This window comes from Coregonus clupeaformis, chromosome 8 (assembly GCF_020615455.1).
Source record: "Coregonus clupeaformis isolate EN_2021a chromosome 8, ASM2061545v1, whole genome shotgun sequence".
Taxonomy (NCBI): domain Eukaryota; kingdom Metazoa; phylum Chordata; class Actinopteri; order Salmoniformes; family Salmonidae; genus Coregonus; species Coregonus clupeaformis.
This window is the reverse complement of record NC_059199.1, coordinates 54,494,525-54,512,925: the sequence shown is the minus strand read 5'-3', so window position 1 is coordinate 54,512,925 and position 18,401 is coordinate 54,494,525. Positions and strand designations below refer to the sequence as shown.

The window sequence follows — 18,401 nt, the reverse complement described above, 5'->3', positions numbered from 1 at the left end:
CCATATCGCCCTATTGAACACACCGCCCCTGCACACACATACACACACACACACACACACACAGAGCGAGAGAGAAAGAGAGAGAGCGAGAGAGAGAGAACAGGAGGCATCTGCCAAGCTCTGATTTCATAGTGTCCCCATCTAAACAGGAAGAATAGAGAGGTAGGGGCAGGGGTACAAAACAGACCACCATAGACCTTTAACAATCATCAAGTTGTCAAATAAATTCAATCAAACTGAGCTATTATGACTATTCGTAGTACTAGACATTCAATCAACAAAATATTAGCAAGGTCAAATTAGTTTTATATTGGATATTTGGTGGATATTCGTTTTTCTCTCATCAATAGTTATTGGACCAAGCATGCCATGACTATGAATATGGTATATTCTGAATCAGGGGAGGATGGACAGAAATTCACAACTTTTTTTGTTTGGTCAAATTGAGATGTTTTGTTGTTGTTGCTTTCAATCTTCAATAGATCTTAGACAAAGCGTGCCATGACTATGAACATGATATATTCAGAATCGGGGGAGGATGGGGAAAAATCCACTAATAATTTTCATAGTCATGGCACGGTTTGTGTATGAACATTTTGAAGATTAAAACAATCTCATAATAAAAAAGTAATGGCACACTTTGTCTAAGATGTATTGAAGATTGAAAGCTAAAATATATATATATTTCAAGAAACAAAAAAAGTTGAGAATTTCTGTCTACCTCCCCTGATTCAGAATATATCATTATCATAGTCATGGCACGCTTTATGTAAGAGCTATTGAAGATTGAAATCAGACATTTTTTGTATGTATTTTCAAGTATGGATTATTCTCCATCTAACCCTGATTCAGAATATGCCATCTTCATAGTTATGGCATGCTTGGTTCAATAGCTATTTAGGAGAGAAAACCGAATATCCACCGAATATCCAATATAAAACAAATTTTACCTTGGTCAAAATATTCCTAAAGATTATCATTACCTAGGGGTGTGTATTTGAGAGAAAATTATAATCTAATGATTATATAGGCCTTGTCCTGTAATATATCCCCAAATATACCTAATTAACAACAATATCACTACTACTGCAGAGGGTTGTACATCTGAGTGTACTTTTTTTTACTTGTATCACTGACTCACCCATTCTTCTACTTCGGGTGATAGTCCCAATTTTTACCGGATCATGGTGATGATGGTTGTGGTCATCTGCTGAGAGCTCTCTCTGGTAACGACGACTGTTAGTGTCAACTCCGTTACCCACCGCCACTGGGTCCGGTTCTACCTCCTGTTCGGCATTTGACATCTTCAATCAAATAATTTCCCACTTCTCCATGTAGTAGCTCTACCGAAAACTCGACAGTGGATCACGCGCCACCGCGCCCCTAGTTGCGCCTCACGCGCACTATCCACGGAGAACACATGGGGTAGGGGGGCAGGGGCTCATAAACTTTTGCTATCGCGGTCGAAGAGTTCATGAAACGTTTGGGAAAAAACACACTTGGAGATGCATTGTCATAGAATAATAGCAATATGGTGTTGTCAACTTGTTACTTACCGTATTCTAAAATCATATCTTTAGAGAAAATCGCTGTTTTGCTTACAGACTTCCCAACTCCATCAGAATTGTCATGTCCTTCCCTGTGACGTTTGGCTCATGAGACACTCTAGTTCATTGTGTCACAGGTGCGGATAAAGTGCAACTGATTGCACCGAACAGGTTAATAATCGCTGAACAAATAAAGTGTATTTATTTTCCAAAATCCACCGCGCTGACTGTTCTGTCAACAGAAAAAGGAGTTCCCAGTTATACATATAGGCCATACTGTGGGAAAGATTTAACTGTTTTCTCAATCCTCAGATTCATTTTTCCAGAAGTTTGAGTGTTGGGTGTTTTATATAAAACATTTCCACCTCTCTGACTGTATAGTGCCATTCATAATTCCTTGGTATCTCAGCTATTTCACATTGAGAAACTGATACTGCAGTAAAGTAGTCAGATGCACACGCACACACACACACACGAGAAAATGTGTCAATCAAAATGTATAACGCTTTATCCAAATCTAAGAATGTTTAACACTTGCATAGACCTATTGATACATTTTATAATTCAAATTCCTATATAGCCTATAGGCCTAGCCATTGCATCATTTAAACATTTCCACAGTGTCTCCTGCATGCACTAATGTCTCCTTTGCCAAAACTAAACTCTGTCAAATCTTAGGAAGAGTCAGCGTTTCCCTTTCCTCTTCTATATCAGCCTGGAGTGAACACTTAAGTATAGTCTGCAGTAGGCTTACACTAGAGCGCGAGAGGGTGTCCAACTGAATGAAAATAATGACCCAATATTGCTATTAGTATCTGTAGTATTAAATGTGGTTTCAAGCACTTTTCGCACTACAAATAATTTTGTGACCTATGAAATGCGGACAAACAGCAAACATAAAAGCGCACAATAATAGCCCATAACACAATAAAAAAAGATGTAATCAATGCAACACAATATAAAATGGTTAACAGTACATAAAAATAAAAAAAATGAAAAAAATACGTTTGTAATAAGCATGTTTCCTTTCTGAAAAAGTCGTATGTTTAGTTCTGCTGTTTACCAGGAAATAATGACCTACTGTAAAAATATAGAACACATGATAAAAGCGTCTGCTAAATGGCATATTATTATTTATTATTATTACATGATAGATATCAATTATGACATCAGGGTTCCATCATCATTTAGTTCTATGATGTATCCGAATTTTCACATCATTTCCCTGGGAAACAGAACCAAACATTACATTGGAATGCACTTTTCACCAAAGATATGCAAATAATTTCATAACTCAAACATTACTTTCAATGAGCAGAGGTGTGTGAGTTTCAATGACATCCAAACTTTTTCAATCCACCATCCTTCACCAAGAAATGGATCTACGAAATTGTAAGACTATAAACTTTTCAATTATTAAAATATTGTGAATTTATTTCCATAAAAGGTTTATTATAAATAAGGTTGATTTGTTTGAATGTGGCTTTTTCTCTGTAATTTACAAATCAGTCAGCATACATTTCCAAGTACTGGCTTGATGACCCAAATGGCACCCTATTCCCTATGCAGTGCACAACTTTTGACCAGGGGTCTGTTCAAAAGTAGTGCACTATGTAGGGAATAGGGTGCCATTTCTCTTGCCACAAGTAGTGCACTATGTAGGGATAGGGTGCAGTTTCTCTAGTCAAAAGTAGTGCACTATGTAGGGAATAGGCGGCTGCTTTGGACATACCCTTTACTTCTGCCTGTCTTCCCTCCAGTGTATTTTGATGAGGTATTTAGTATTCAGGATCATGACCAGCGGACTGGCAGGGCCAAATGGAGCTACTCCATACCCGACGACCCTGAGGCAAACCTGGGAGGCACCTCCAGAGTCCCCGACCACCTCCAGGCTGGCTTCCTCTACCGTGTCTCCGTCCACCAGGACCTGACTGAGGGACCAGACGACCAGGGCTTCCAGGGCTACCAATGTGGCCTGTGTCGGTTGCCCCTCCCCAGCCTTGCTTCCCTCCAGGCCCACCTCTTGGTCAGCTGGACCCACAGCACAGGCTGTAACCGCCTCTACAGTGACATGATCAGGCTGTGTCCGTCTCCTCCTCCTCCATTGGTGTATGTATCTGAGGAGCCATCGCCATCTTCCCCCATCCAGATCCACAATAACCAGCAGGACCAGGAGGCTGATAGGGCCCGTCGTCTCTACGCCGTTATCAATGACCTTGAGGTGAAACTGGGATCGCGGCGAGGCAGATGCACTGACCACCTCCAGGCAGACTTCGTCCGCTATGTCTCCAGCCAGGTCTGTGTGTTGTCTATCTGTGTGTGTGTGTGTGTGTGTGTGTGTGTGTGTGTGTGTGTGTGTAGAGGAAGGGGTAGAATTGAGCAGAAGACACATTTCTGTTGTTCACTGTAACATATGGACAATAAAGTTGTATTTTATTGTAGGCCTCCAATAATGGTCCAGGCTACCACCGGGGCTACCAGGGCTCTGAGGGCTACCAGTGTGCCCTGTGTCAGCTGCCCTTCCCCAGCCTGGCCTACCTCCAGGCCCACCTTCTAGACAGCTGGGAAGCTAGGCAGTCCTGTAGCCTCCTCTACAGCCAGATGATCAGGCGTTGTCCCTCTCCTCCTCCTCCTCCTATGGTGGTGAAACCAGTTCTGCGCACCACTGGCTCCTCCTGCTCATCCTCTGTTTCAGTCACAAAGAGACCTCCAAGACGCCATGCAGAGCACCTTTATCCATATCTGCCTTCCACTTCATCATCCTCAGTCTCAGCCACTGTGGTATCTTCATCATCCAGACGCCATGAGCATGTACTGTCTCCAGACCTGCCTTCCTCCTCCTCCACCTGCTCCTCTTCAGCCATACCCTCCAGAAAGAGAAGGAGAGACAACGACGTGAGCTCCAGAGGGGCCCCCAGGAGCCCCAGCCCACAGCCCAGCTTTAGCACTCTGTCTCGGCGAGACAAGAGCCACCAGGCTGGCCCCTCCTTGATGAGACCCATGGACAACCTCCAGAGCTACCTCCCTCAGCCCTACTGTCCCCAGCCCAGCCACAGCACTCTGTCTTGGGGGGAGGAGAGCCATCAGGCAAGCCCCAGCAAGAGACACAGAGAGCTGGAAGCCACCTCACAGGGATACCCTGGACCCAACTGCACGGCACGCATGCGAACGACTTGCAAGACAAAGTCAAAGTGCAAGATGCTACAGAGGAAAGCCCTTGTGTAAAAGGGTTTTTCGGTTGTCCCCATAGGAGAACCCTTTGAAGAACCCTTTTTGGTTCCAGGTAGAACCCTTTTGGTTCCAGGAACCAAAAAGGGTTCTCCTATGGGGACAACCGAAGAACCCCTTTGAACCCTTTTTTCTAAGAGTGTAGGTAAACACTATATGAAATAGGACTGTAAAATAAAGTGTTACCACACAGCCTATTTATGTGAATCCTATTTTAAAAAATCTTCATAAATGAATTTGCTCTGCATTTGATGTTTTTTAAATTTTTTATTAAACATCATAAATTTTTTTGTGTTTTGTTTTGTTTGACCAAATAAATGAGTTGTATTTCCATTTGTCATAATCAGATATGAAACAGAATTTACCATATGTTCAAAATACTTTTTGCACATCTAATTTGGTGCCCAATACTGTACCTCAAATAATAGCCTTGAAAACATTATTAACTATCACTAACGTCGAACTACAAATACACTTTAAAAAATAAAGTTCAAGATATCAAGTAGCTACCTACTACAATAATACCCTTGACAATACACTTTGTTTATAATTCCTGTCACACACAGACACACACGGTGTGACTGACTGAGTGTGTGAATGCGAGCGTGTGACAGAGCCACAGTCAATCACACTGTGTCACATGTGTTGTTTTGCTTTCTGACCTAGACACATTTAGCCAGGAAATCACCTGGTAATACTCTTTGATGGATGGAGGGATAGACAGCGGGAGGGAGGGAGGGAGGGAGGGGAAGGGAGGAATGAAGGAGAGGAGAGCAAGTGGACCCAGTCCTGTCATTCACATTACTGCAGGAGGAAGAGTGAAGCAATTTTTTTGCCAACCAGCTAAAGGTAAGGACAACGTAGATACATTTTCTGTCTGTAATATTTGCATCAAATAGAGAGTGGAAGTTACTTTTCCTTGCAGGTTGGTTGATTACCTATACCTTGACTGTGTATGTGTGTATGTCCCTAAAGTAGGTTACAGTAAAAAAAGAAAATATATATTGTAACATACACCGGATAGGTGCTGTGAAATGTGTTGTTTTACAGGGTCAGCCATACTAGTACAGCACCCCTGGAGCAAATTAGGGTTAAGTGCCTTGCTCAAGGGCACGCCAGATTTTTCACTTTGTCGGCTCAGGTATTCAAACCAGCGACCTTTCAGTTACTGACCCAATGCTCTAACCACTAGGCTACCTATTTTCACAGTGTGTTGGGTATGCTTTGCAAAGAAATCATAATTTCTGTGACCGTGACACCTGCCAATATCCGTTTCTGAAAATGTAGCTATCAACACATACACACTCATCTGTGTATTCATTTTATTCAGGATGTCTAAGACCCCGTCCACCACGTCTGCAACTTCTGTAACCTCTGCAATGTCTGCAGCCTCTACAGACAGGTAAGATCAACGTCTACATCTGAGACAGGAGAACTTGCCGTAGAGAAAGAGATTGGCCATGATGGGCACAATAGAGTTATTGAGAGACACTGGCACCGTACACACTCAGGTTGTACAAGTCATATTGTTGACTCAATGGTTGTGATACACCTGATGTGTTTGTGATGTCCAAAAATATCGACAAAACCGTTAAGCGGTGTCTCCACAATACTTTTTATAATTTTTATAATATTTTTGTGCAGAAAAACTCTCTGTTGTATCACAACTATTGTGCCAAATGTGCTTTACATCAGTTGTAAAACTTGAAAGTGTACGAAGCCATTGAGTGATGATTCTATTTGCACGGATTCGCTCCATGGTTATTACAATACTGTAAGTCAAGTCAAGGTGTCAAGATAGCTCATGTCATTGTCTGTAATATTGTGAACACCTGTTGCCTCTTGGCTCCTGGCCTGTAGCAAAGGTGGTAAATCCCGGAAGACTTCGTCCTCGGGTTCGGAGTCAGCTCCCAAGAAGGTGTCTAAGAAAGAGCAGAAGAGGAAAGACATGGAGAAGATACACACCACCCTGCTCAGCAGCGTGTTTGGAGCGTTACGCGCACGCACACACACACACACACACATTAAAGCTACTTTAACATCTGACCCCTGACCTATAACTCTTAGTAGCGACATGCTGGGCTAACAACAGTCAGGTGTTTTTTTTTTTGTCAAGGGGACATTGATAATCATGCGAAGGAATGAAAAGTCATAGAAGCTACAACGTTAGCTAAGCTCCTGATCTTTGCATGCTGTGTGTATGAGTGGGTGCCTGCGCATGTGTGCCTGCCTATCTGCTTGCCTACCTGTGTGTGCCTGCGTGTGTGTGTCTGCCTGCCTGCATGCATGTGTGTGGGAGTGTGTGTGTAGGTAATGACCCTCTAAGCTACACACACAGAGAGTAGTTATCCTCTCCAGCTAATCCTATTGACACAGCAGTATTATTAGATCCTTAGTGTGGCTCAGCATCACCATTCATTAGGATTAATGGGTAGAAGCTGCCGAAAGAGCATCGAACACAAAGGGAAAGTTGTACGATTCTTTTAGGAACTTTTTTTGTTTGATATTTGTAAACGTTTAGACCCAGTGACGGGTGTGGTATTGTGTGTCAATTGATGTTCGATGTTTAATGAACAATTTCTGCTTTTCTCACTTTGTTTCTTGACACTGTAAAACTTAGCTTGGGGACATCGATTTAGGATAGAATAATTCAGACTAGAACATAAACTAGATCATATTGAGCATGCAGTGTGTGTAGGCTATGCGGGTAAACACAACACGCTACAAACACGTGTGTGAATGAGGTTGAATGGTGTCCCAAACAAACATGATAGAAACCATTATGATTTAATCCACCTTGATCAGGAAACATCCCCAACTGTACCTGTCCCCAATCCCTCACTAACTTCCTAACACACCAGAACTACCTGACCCTAAAACTTCTCACCAAATCGCCTGTGCTAAACTTCCATCCAAAAGTATCTGTATTTGACTCTTTAAGGTGAACCCTATCCAGAGTATAGTATGTCTAGTTCTAAACGCCATACATGCACTATAATATTACTCAAAAGGCTTCAGTATGGCAGACAGTGTTGTTTCTCTATGGCAGCTCCCTCACTAAAACACACACTACATGGGGCCTCCCGAGTGGCGCAGTGGTCTAAGGCACTGCATCGCAGTGCTTGAGGCTTCACTACAGACCCGGGATTCGATCCCAGGCTGTGTCACAACCGGCCGTGACCAGGAGTCCCATAGGGCGGCGCACAATTGGCCCAGCGTCGTCCGGGTAAAGGAGGGTTTGGCCGGGGTGGCTTTACTTGGCTCATCGCGCTCTAGCGACTCTTTGTGGCGGAATCTGCAGACTTCGGTCGTCAGTTGAACAGTGTTTCCTCCGACACATTGGTGCAGCTGGCTTGGAGTGACGTTTGGCGGGTCATGTTTCGGAGGACGTATGATACGACCATCGCCTCTCCCGAGCCCATTGGGGAGTTAAAGCGATGAGACAAGATCATAATTTAAATTGGGAGAAAAAGGGGGTAAAATACAAAACACGACATGGCCGAAAGTATGTGGACACCTGCTCATCGAACATATAATTCCAAAATCAAGGGCATTAATATGGAGTTGGTCCCCCCTTTGCTGCTATAACAGCCTCCACTCTTCTGGGAAGGCTTTCCACTAGATGCTGGAACATTGCTGCGGGGACTTGCTTCCATTCAGCCACAAGAGCATTAGTGAGGTCGGGCACTGATGTTTGGCGATTAGGCCTGGCTCGCAAAGGTGTTCGATGGGGTTGAGGTCAGGGCTCTGTGCAGGCCAGTCAAGTTCTTCCAATCCGATCTCGACAAACCTTTTCTGTATGGACCTCACTTTGTGCACGGGGGCGTTGTCATGCTGAAACAGGAAAGGGCCTTCCCCAAACTGTTCCCACAAAGTTGGAAGCACAGAATCATCTAGAATGTAATTGTATGCTGTAGCGTTAAGATTTCCCTTCACTGGAAATAAGGGGCCTAGCCTGAACCATGAAAAACAGCCCCAGACCATTATTCCTCCTCCACTAAACTTTATACACCTCACTCTGCAACTGGATCCTGGACTTCCTGACGGGCCGCCCCCCAGGTGGTAAGGGTAGGTAACAACACATCTGCCACACTGATCCTCAACACGGGGGCCCCTCAGGGGTGCGTGTTCAGTCCCCTCCTGTACTCCCTGTTCACCCATGACTGCATGGCCAGGCACGACTCCAACACCATCATTAAGTTTGCAGACGACACAGGCCTGATCACTGACAACGATGAGACAGCCTATAGGGAGGAGATCAGAGACCTGGCCGTGTGGTGCCAGGATAACAACCTCTCCCTCAACGTGACATTGACAAAGGAGATGATTGTGGACTACAGGAAAAAAAAGAGGACTGAGCATGCCCCCATTCTCATCGACGGGGCTGTAGTGGAACGGGTTGAGAGCTTCAAGTTCCTTGGTGTTCACATCACTAATTAACTATCATGGTCCAAACACACCAAGACAGTCGTAAAGAGGGCACGACAAAGCCTATTCCCCCTCAGGAGACTGAAAAGATTTGGCATGGGTCCTCAGATCCTCAAAAAATTATACAGCTGCACCATCGAGAGCATCCTGACTGGTTGCATCACCGCTTGGTATGGCAACTGCTCGGCCTCCGACCGCAAGGCACTACAGAGGGTAGTGCGTACGGCCCAGTATATCACTGGGGCCAAGCTTCCTGCCATCCAGGACCTCTATACCAGGCGGTGTCAGAGGAAGGCCCTCAAAATTGTCAAAGACTCCAGCCACCCTAGTCATAGACTGTTCTCTCTGCTACCGCACGGCAAGCGGTACCGGAGTGCCAAGTCTAGGTCAAAAATACTTCTCAACAGCTTCTACCCCCAAGCCATAAGACACCTGAACAGCTAATCATGGCTACCCAGACTATTTGCACTGCCCCCCACCCCCACCCCATATTTTTACGCTGCTGCTACTCTGTTAATTATTTATGCATAGTCACTTTAACTCTACCCACATGTACATATTACCTCAACTACCTCAACTAGCCGGTGCCCCTGCACATTGACTCTGCACCGGTACCCCCCTGTATATATAGCCTCCCTACTGTTATTTTATTTGACTTCTGCTCTTTTTTTCTCAACACTTTTTTGTTGTTGTTGTTTTATTTTACTTTTTTATAAAAAAATAAATGCATTGTTGGTTAAGGGCTGTAAGTAAGCATTTCACTGTAATGTCTACACCTGTTGTATTCAGCGCACTTGGCCAATAACATTTTGATTTGATTTGATTTGATTTAGTTGGCACTATGCATTCGGGCAGGTAGCGTTCTCCTGGCATCCGCCAAACCCAGATTCGTCCGTCGGACTGCCAGATGGTGAAGCGTGATTCATCACTCCAGAGAACGCGTTTCCACTGCTCCAGAGTCCAATAGCGGCGAGCTTTACACCACTCCAGCCGACGCTTGGCATTGCTCATGGTGATCTTAGGCTTGTGTGCCGCTGCTCGGCCATGGAAACCCATTTCATGAAGCTCCAGACAAACTTGTGCTGACGTTGCTTCCAGAAGCAGTTTGGAACTCGGTAGTGAGTGTTGCAACCGAGGATAGATTATGTTTACTCACTACGCGCTTCAGCACTCGGCGGTCTCGTGCTGTGAGCTTGTGTGGCCTACCACTTTGCGGCTGAGCCGTTGTTGCTCCTAGATGTTTCCACTTCACAATAACAGCACTTACAGTTGACCGGGGCAGCTCTAGCAGGGCAGAAATTTGACGAACTGATTTGTTGGAAAGGTGGTATCCTATGACGCTGCCACATTGAAAGTCACTGAGCTCTTCAGCCATTCTACTGCCAGTGTTTGTCTATGGAGATTGCATGGCTGTGTGCTCGATTTTATACACCTGTCAGCAACAGGTGTGGCTGAAATATCCGAATCCACAAATTTGAAGGGGTGTCCACATACCTTTGTTTATATAGTGTATCTCTCCTTTGCTTGTTGTCTTCCTTTAGGAGAGGGAGTTGGCCCAAGCAGAGTTGGATGGTGAGTCTTCTTATCACAGTGATATTGCATATACAATAGAATGCTTTCACTTACAGTTGATTGACTAGTTGCACAACTTATTACACTGAACCCGTGTTACTCAAGTTAAGATTCTAACAGGCGCTATATTTGTGAAGGGGGGTAGCTTTGAATCATCCATAGAAATAGTATGACTAGATCGGGCAAAAAGCCCCTCAGACCACGGCAATTTGACGGTACATTCATGGGCACACTCAATATGGCAGCCGGTCCACCCATCACGGAACGTTGACTTGAATGGGAATGTCCTTTCTGGTAATTCTATTTCTATGGTGTCATCATCAACTTCTGACCTGTAACCTTTAACCTTTGGCACAGAGCTGGACTTTGCCTTCAAGGAGTTTGACTACGACTGTGACGGCTACCTGAACTACAAGGACGTAGCTGAGTGCATGAGGACCATGGGCTACATGCCCACTGAGATGGAGCTGCTGGAGATAGTGCAACAGATCAAGATGAGGAGTATGGTAAGTTTAAGTTATTTTCATCTAATGTGCTTATTGTCCAGTCCCTACCTGTGTCCTGACTGTTGATTGGCTGTCTCCCTTCAGTGGGCGGTCTGATGGACTTTGATGACTTCTGTGAGCTGATGGGTCCCAGGATAATGGGAGAGACAGCTGATATGCTGGGGCTGAAAGAGCTCAGGTCCGCCTTCTCACAGGTAAGAGACTGACACAGAGCCAAAGAGACTGAGATTGAGTGAATGTTCATAAAACACAGGCCTACAAACACAGATATTATGGCCCTACTCAAACTCTCATTAATATCTCCCAGCCTCTTCATTATTGCATGATTTACATGACCTACTCTTCCTCAAGTTGGGATTCAGCCCTCAGCCAATATTAACTCACATGTTCACTTAATCACCCACATTCTCTCCTCCTCAACATCCCTCCATCATATCTTCTCCCTCTCCTCCTCTCAGTTTGACCAGGACTGTGATGGGAAGATCAGCCAGGATGAGATGAAGGAGGCGGTGAATAGTCTACTGGGGGAGAAACTGAAGAAAGGAGAGCTGGAAGAGATACTCAAAGAGATAGACATCAACGGAGACGGAAGCGTCGACTTTGATGGTGAGGAGATAACGGTGCATAGACACATACACACACATACACACACACGTAAGGTCACACACACGGAGGAAACACTCACAAACATGCAGAAACACGTCAGGACACACACACATACACAGAAGTAAGATCACACACATGCATACATACACACACACACACACAGTCACACACACACATTTTGTAGCCTTTCTCATTTCCCTCTCTTGCCTTCCAGAGTTCGTCATGATTCTGTCCATTCGGTAAGTGCTGGAAGACCTGAGAAGACGCTATCATTTGTGTGTATGATCAGCTTTAAGGATGAGATGTACTCCTCTCATCTCCTCACTCCTCCTTTTCGCTCCTCTCTTCCTCTCCTCTCCTGTTCTCTCCTTTTCTGTTCTCTCCTCTATACTAGAAAATAAATATGGTGTACAATGGGCAAGAGTATATTCTTAAATGTATTTTAAATGTATTTGGATTATACTAATTCATCAGTTTGTAGACACTGATTGGCTGTATGTAATATGACATGTAAATAAGATACAATTTTTCTATTTTAATAAATAATTAGAATGTCAATCTGAGTTGCTGAGTGACTGAGTTACAACCACAGACTTTTGAAAAACACATTTTTCAGTATAATTTTTTTCAGTAAAATAAAGACATAAATATCTACACAGGTATCAAGCACACTCAATTAACCATAAGCCTGTAAACTTTACTTCTGCAAATAACTTGACGAATTTGAAACTCTCCTTTCATTAACTTTATTCCTAAAACGTTGTAATTAACCAAGGATAAATGTTAAGTTAACAAAATGAAAATAAAACAATAACCCTTAAGCAGAGTAAATATAGCCTGGTCCCAGATCTGTTTGTATTGTTTTGCCAACTCCATTACCAACTGAAGCAATAGAATTGGCAAGACAGCACAAACATATCTGGGACCAGAATAGAGTACTCCCAGCTAGCACATAACGTTCTGAGAACCATATGTTTCTTAGAGCTTGGTGAGAGCGTGGTTGTCCTATGATTATTTTGCATACAACCTTCTCACAACTTTCTGGGAATGGTGCAGGATAGTTGCTTGGATTTGGAACATTCTCAGTACATTTAAGGAACTTGACGAAAACATTATTTTCTTGCTATTTCATTACTTTAACAGAACATTTCCTAAAAGTTCATACATGGCTACATTTAAGTAAAATGTTGGTAATGTTCTAGGAATGTTCTCCAACTGGTTTGACATTGGGAATGTTCTCAAATAGTTCAGAGAATGTTCAGAAACAACGTTCTTCTGTGGGAATTTCAGTACTTCAGCATAACGTTTTCTATAGGTTTCCTCATTGTTCTATATAAAGTAATGTTCTCAGAATGTTCAGAGAAAGTTAAGAAACAACGTTCTTCTGTGGGAATTTCATAAAACTTAAGTAACGTTCAGAGAACGTTCTAATAATATTATTTAAAAACAAACACATTCCATTCTTAGCATCAACTAAACTATCTCTATACTCTATCTTGTTAAGTGTGTTCAGGTTTGTTGGCCGCGGCCACTAATTGGCCATACCTGATCTTAATGAGTGCTTGTTTCCTTTGAAATGGGGTCTGTTTGAATAGACTAAAATGAACAGCTTTGAATTAGTAAAAAACAAACATGGCATGCTAGCTCCATCCTAGTGGCGCAGTAGACTAATTCCATGGATAGAGAACAGAAGATCATTGGTTAAAATCTCATTGAAGCCGTGCAACACAATATATATATTTTCTTCCCATTTATGCTATCTGTGCTTAGAGTTCAAAACAGTTAAACTAAGCTACCAGTGTTATTAAAAGTCTTATTGAAACATTCAGTGAACGTTTTAAGGAAGTTATTCAAAAACCTTAGTTCAAAACTTTCACAACATTTAGAGAATGTTCTCAGAACGTTATTTAATTACCTTCAAATAACCTATAATTTACATTATCAGAACGTTAATAAAACCTCAGAGGAAAACTCTCAGTGAACCATAGTAAAACGTTCTCAGAACCTTCCTGCAACCTAAACATTTACTTTCCCACAACAGGCAAAATGTTCACCTCCGTTCTTAGAATGTTTAAAAAAACATTCAGTTTTACCGGTCAGGAAACGTTTAGCTTCGTTCCCAGAACCAACGGGAAAACAAAAACATACGTTCCCACAACTTCCGAGGAACCAAATGTGCTAGCTGTACTGTAATTATTCTGTTTTCAGTAAAACTCCAACCATACCGTCACTCCAACGGTAAACAGAGAGTATCGTCAGGTAAACACAACTACCGGTCAGCATATATTGTATTTTTAAACTATCTGCACGCAATTCAGCACAATTTCCAACATATCATGCAGTGTATCTAGGGCCAGGAGTTTTTCCCAACCTAGATGACGTGACCAGAAAAAAACTCTGGGCCCTATAGTACAGTAATATCCTAATACTGTAGCTAGGGCCTCCCAAAATGTTCTCGGTCAGGTCACTTGGTCACGCAAAACTCCTGGTCTCTAAGAATAATGTATCTGCAGAAAGTCTTGTTGTCCGACACAAAATCAACGAAGGAAAAATAAATAAATAAAAACCAATGTTTTTAAAACTGAGCTAAGTCACATGAGCGGGAAATAGAAATATGAAACAACAATGTCTTCTTTGCATCATCAATTCACTAGAGGGAATGTCTTCTTAAAGAGATAGTTCAGTGACTTTAACATATTTACTTATTTGTTTCCTTACCTTTAAAGCGGTCTATGGACAAAATAATTTGCCGAACTATCCCTTTAAACTATATTTTGTAAACCTTCATTACTTCAGATTCAAATGAACAGGCCTTCATACTGTAAGTCTGTGTCTCAATTAACAACAGCCTCTGACAAGTTGAGTTAAATACTTTTTGTGCGTTGTTGATCGATAATGCATCACATAATGTATACTCCTGAGTGGCGCAGTGGTCTAAGGCACTGCATCGCAGTGCTAACTGTGCCACTAGAGATCCTGGTTCGAATCCAGGCTCTGTCGCAGCCGGCCGCGACCGGGAGACTCATGGGCGGCGCACAATTGGCCCAGCGTCGTCCAGGGTAGGGGAGGGAATGGCCGGCAGGGATGTAGCTCAGTTGATAGAGCATGGCGTTTGCAACGCCAGGGTTGTGGGTTCGATTCCTACGGGGGGCCAGTATATATAAAGAAAAATAGGTATTCACTAACTGTAAGTCGCTCTGGATAAGAGCGTCTGCTAAATGACTTAAATGTAATGTAAATGTATCACATATATACCTTTTATATCAGATTCCCATGAACAGACCTTGGTAAAGTTAGCCAGGTTATACCAGACTGAATGCAGCACTAACCATTGTTGGTCACCATTCAATCTTGTTTAACCAGGCAATTGGTAAAGGCCTTTAGTCTTTAAACCAACCACAGTCTCTTACAAGTTGAGTTAAATACTTTTTGTGCGCTGTTGATCAATTATGCAGCTAATGCACCACATATACATTTCCATAGCTTGTATAGCCAGAGGAGTAGAAATTATTTATATAGACACTGTAGCCTAATGAAAGCTACTAGCCACAGGTGAGTTTCCAAAAGCCTTTGTAGCTAATGTTGACTGCTATATCTTTCCACAACCCGGACACAAGAGAGACACAGATATAAATATCAATGTTTTCCAGTTAAGGAATGACATTTGTCAAATGAAGCACTTTGTTGTTCAACAAGTGGTGTGAGTATGGTTGTCCAGAGAAACAAAGTACCATATTATTAGCTATGAAGGCTTTGGGGAAACCCATCCCATATCAGGGCTAGATATTCAACAGCTTATTATGACAACTCCTCTGTGTGGCAAAGCTTTAAGGTAAGTCAGCACAAGGGTGATATTATTGAGCTTTTGAAAAGGCCATGCCATGCTGCTAGCGAATGTTTCACTGTCACTGTGTCACCCCACTCTCAAACACAAAACGACAAGTCCAAGTCACGTCTCTAAACCATCTCCCATTGGTCTCCCATAGCAACCCCAACAAGCGTTCTGGTTTCTCATAGCAACGTCCGCAGCAACGTCCAGCATCCAGCTACACTTAGGTATCCAAAACAAATGTTTGTTTATATATATACTTTTTTTTTAACATTTGTTTTGGATAGACCTACCTAGTTGTTCCTGCCATAACCAGCACTATAGATGCACTGTTGTGCACAGGGTTTATCCAACTACACATCTTTGGTGAGTTTGTCTGCGAACTCGGCCATGATGTCATGCACCCAGATGTCCCTCTCCTCCTGCGAGGTGTCGACCAGGAAGACAGTCAACTTCCTGTCCCAGGGGTGATGCGCTTCCTGTACGGCCTCCAGCTGGGCCACCAACGGCTTCTTCTCTACGTGGTTCCGGAACACAATGGAAGCCTCCTCTGACCACTGCCTCGGCTTCACTCCTATTGGTGGAGAGAGAATGTCAGTCAATAAAGTTACATTCCTATTGGTGGACAGAGAATATCAGTCACTAAAGTTACACTCTTATTGGTGGAGGGAGAATGGCAGCCAATCACACAGCCTTATACCAAAATAATTAATGTAAAGTATAAATATGTTATGTCAGTCCACCAAAATAACAAATACTGTACATCAGCATTGAATGCTGAAAACGGTTAATATCCTAGCAATAAACACGCGGTATAACAAATAGACATTTCTACATTCAATGGCCGTGTCCGAAATCTGTGTTGCCTACTACTTACTAAAACTACATAATGTGTACTATTCTTACTACATACTATTTAGAACGTAATGTTTAGCAAAAAGATCAACGTACTACTCATCCATAATGAGAAGGCATCATCTAATGTGCGATTCTCTTCCTCAATAGTGTGCAGCAAATTTTACTAGAGGAAAAGCCGAAATGAGTATTTACATTTTAGGCAAATTAGCAGACGCTCTTATCCAGAGCGACTTACAGGAGCAATTAGTGTTGAGTGCCTTGCTAAAGGGCACATCGACAGATTTTTCACTTAGTCAGCTCGGGGATTAGAACCAGCAACCTTTCGGTTACTGGCACTACAATCTTAACCACTAAGCTACCTGCCGCTCGTATGACATCCTGGCATTTAAAGCACACAGAATGTTCTAAATTTCACATACTATAAAACGTTATATTTTCTTATACCCAAAAAGCCTACTATTTAGAATGGAAGTGTCACGGTTTCGCCGAGGCGGCTCCTCCTCCTTGTTCGGGCAGGTTTCGCGGTCGTCATCTCCGGAGTACTAGCTGCCACCGCTCTATGTTTCCTGTTTGATTGGTTTTGTCTGTTAGTCACACCTGTTTTGTGTTAGGTCTCATTCAGCACCCTATTTAGTTTCCTTGTTGTTAGTTTAGTGTTGTGTGTAATTGTTCGTGTCGTGTTGTTGCGCTACCGTGTTCGGTACGCTATTTTCATAGCTTCCTCCTTGTGTAGAGGAGAGTATTTCGCACCTGTGTGTGCGCTCACTTTATTTTACGCCTGTGTGCGTCTTTTTGCCTCCGGGCTGTTTGGATTATTTTGAGTGCTCTAGTAAAGTCTTGTTGGACTTATCCTCTGCTTCCTGCGCCTGATTCTACACCACACCATTCCACAGCAACGTGACAGAATTACACACCTCTTTATGGAATCAGCAGGAGCACCCGTCGACAGCATGGAGGAGCGTCTCCTTGGTCAAGAGCACCGAATCAACCGGATCGGGCACGCCTTGGAGGGCGTCATGGACACACTTCGTCGATGGGAGATCAGCGGGGTTCCCACAGCCCCACCTATCGCACCATCACCACCGGACAGCCAGCCCACCCGTCTACCGGAACCCAGTGGGATTCGGCTCTCGCGCCCGAGGGCGTACGACGGCACCGCTGCCGGGTGTCAGGGGTTCCTCTTACAAGTGGAGCTCTACCTTGCCACCATACACCCGGGCGCCCTCGGGATACGAGAGCGTTTCCGCCCTCATCTCCTGTCTCACCGGCAAGGCGTTGGAGTGGGCCAACGCCGAATGGAGGGGAATAGACGCCGCCACAGTCACCTATGCGGAGTTCTCCCGCCGCTTCCGTGCGGTCTTTGACCATCCACCAGAAGGGAAGGCGGCGGGGGAACGTCTATTCCACCTCCGACAGGGGATGAGGAGCGCTCAAGAGTTTGCGCTGGAGTTCCGGACTCTAGCGGCTGATGCGGGGTGGAATGAGAGGGCCCTCATAGACCACTTTAGGTGTAGCCTTCGGGAGGACGTCCCGCAGGGAGTTAGCATGCAGGGACACCACACTAACATTTGACCAGCTTGTGGACATGGCCATTCGACTGGACAACCTGCTTGCGACCCGCGGGACGTCCCAGGTGGGGGCCTCCCATTCCACCCTCCAGCGCCTCCGAGCAGAGTCCGATGGAGCTTGGAGGGGCTGGCGCTAGAGGGAGTAGAGGAAGGAGCCCGAGGGGGGCAGTCTCCTGCACCAAGTGTGGCCGCGGAGGGCACACCGCGGCTAGGTGCTGGGGAGGGTCCCCTGATGAGGGAGATGGCAGGTCATACAGTG

At 44.0% G+C, this 18,401-nt stretch overlaps 2 protein-coding genes across 2 annotated transcripts; both read left to right on the top strand.

Moving 5' to 3' along the window:
* Positions 1-2,852: 2,852 nt before the first annotated feature.
* Positions 2,853-4,806, top strand: LOC121572744. Its single transcript, XM_041884768.2, has 3 exons — positions 2,853-2,939; positions 3,308-3,843; positions 3,990-4,806. The coding sequence occupies exons 1-3, from the start codon at positions 2,882-2,884 to the stop codon at positions 4,770-4,772; spliced, it is 1,377 nt and encodes a 458-aa protein (XP_041740702.2). The 5' UTR covers positions 2,853-2,881; the 3' UTR covers positions 4,773-4,806.
* A 734-nt stretch (positions 4,807-5,540) lies between these two features.
* Positions 5,541-12,400, top strand: LOC123491536 (calcium-binding protein 2-like). The gene is made up of 8 exons (XM_045222394.1): positions 5,541-5,624; positions 6,106-6,177; positions 6,636-6,768; positions 10,745-10,775; positions 11,133-11,276; positions 11,366-11,475; positions 11,740-11,887; positions 12,102-12,400. The coding sequence occupies exons 2-8, from the start codon at positions 6,107-6,109 to the stop codon at positions 12,128-12,130; spliced, it is 666 nt and encodes a 221-aa protein (XP_045078329.1). The 5' UTR covers positions 5,541-5,624; position 6,106; the 3' UTR covers positions 12,131-12,400.
* The last annotated feature ends 6,001 nt before the right edge of the window (positions 12,401-18,401 follow it).

Coding starts and splice junctions, on each gene's coding strand:
- LOC121572744 (XM_041884768.2), top strand. CDS start 2,882: ATGACATCCAAACTTTTTCAATCCACCATCCTTCACCAAGAAATGGAT. Junction 2,940..3,307: donor AGAAATGGATCTACGAAATT/GTAAGACTATAA, acceptor TCTTCCCTCCAG/TGTATTTTGATGAGGTATTT. Junction 3,844..3,989: donor TCCGCTATGTCTCCAGCCAG/GTCTGTGTGTTG, acceptor ATTTTATTGTAG/GCCTCCAATAATGGTCCAGG.
- LOC123491536 (XM_045222394.1), top strand. CDS start 6,107: ATGTCTAAGACCCCGTCCACCACGTCTGCAACTTCTGTAACCTCTGCA. Junction 6,178..6,635: donor TCTGCAGCCTCTACAGACAG/GTAAGATCAACG, acceptor CCTGGCCTGTAG/CAAAGGTGGTAAATCCCGGA. Junction 11,888..12,101: donor CGGAAGCGTCGACTTTGATG/GTGAGGAGATAA, acceptor CTTGCCTTCCAG/AGTTCGTCATGATTCTGTCC.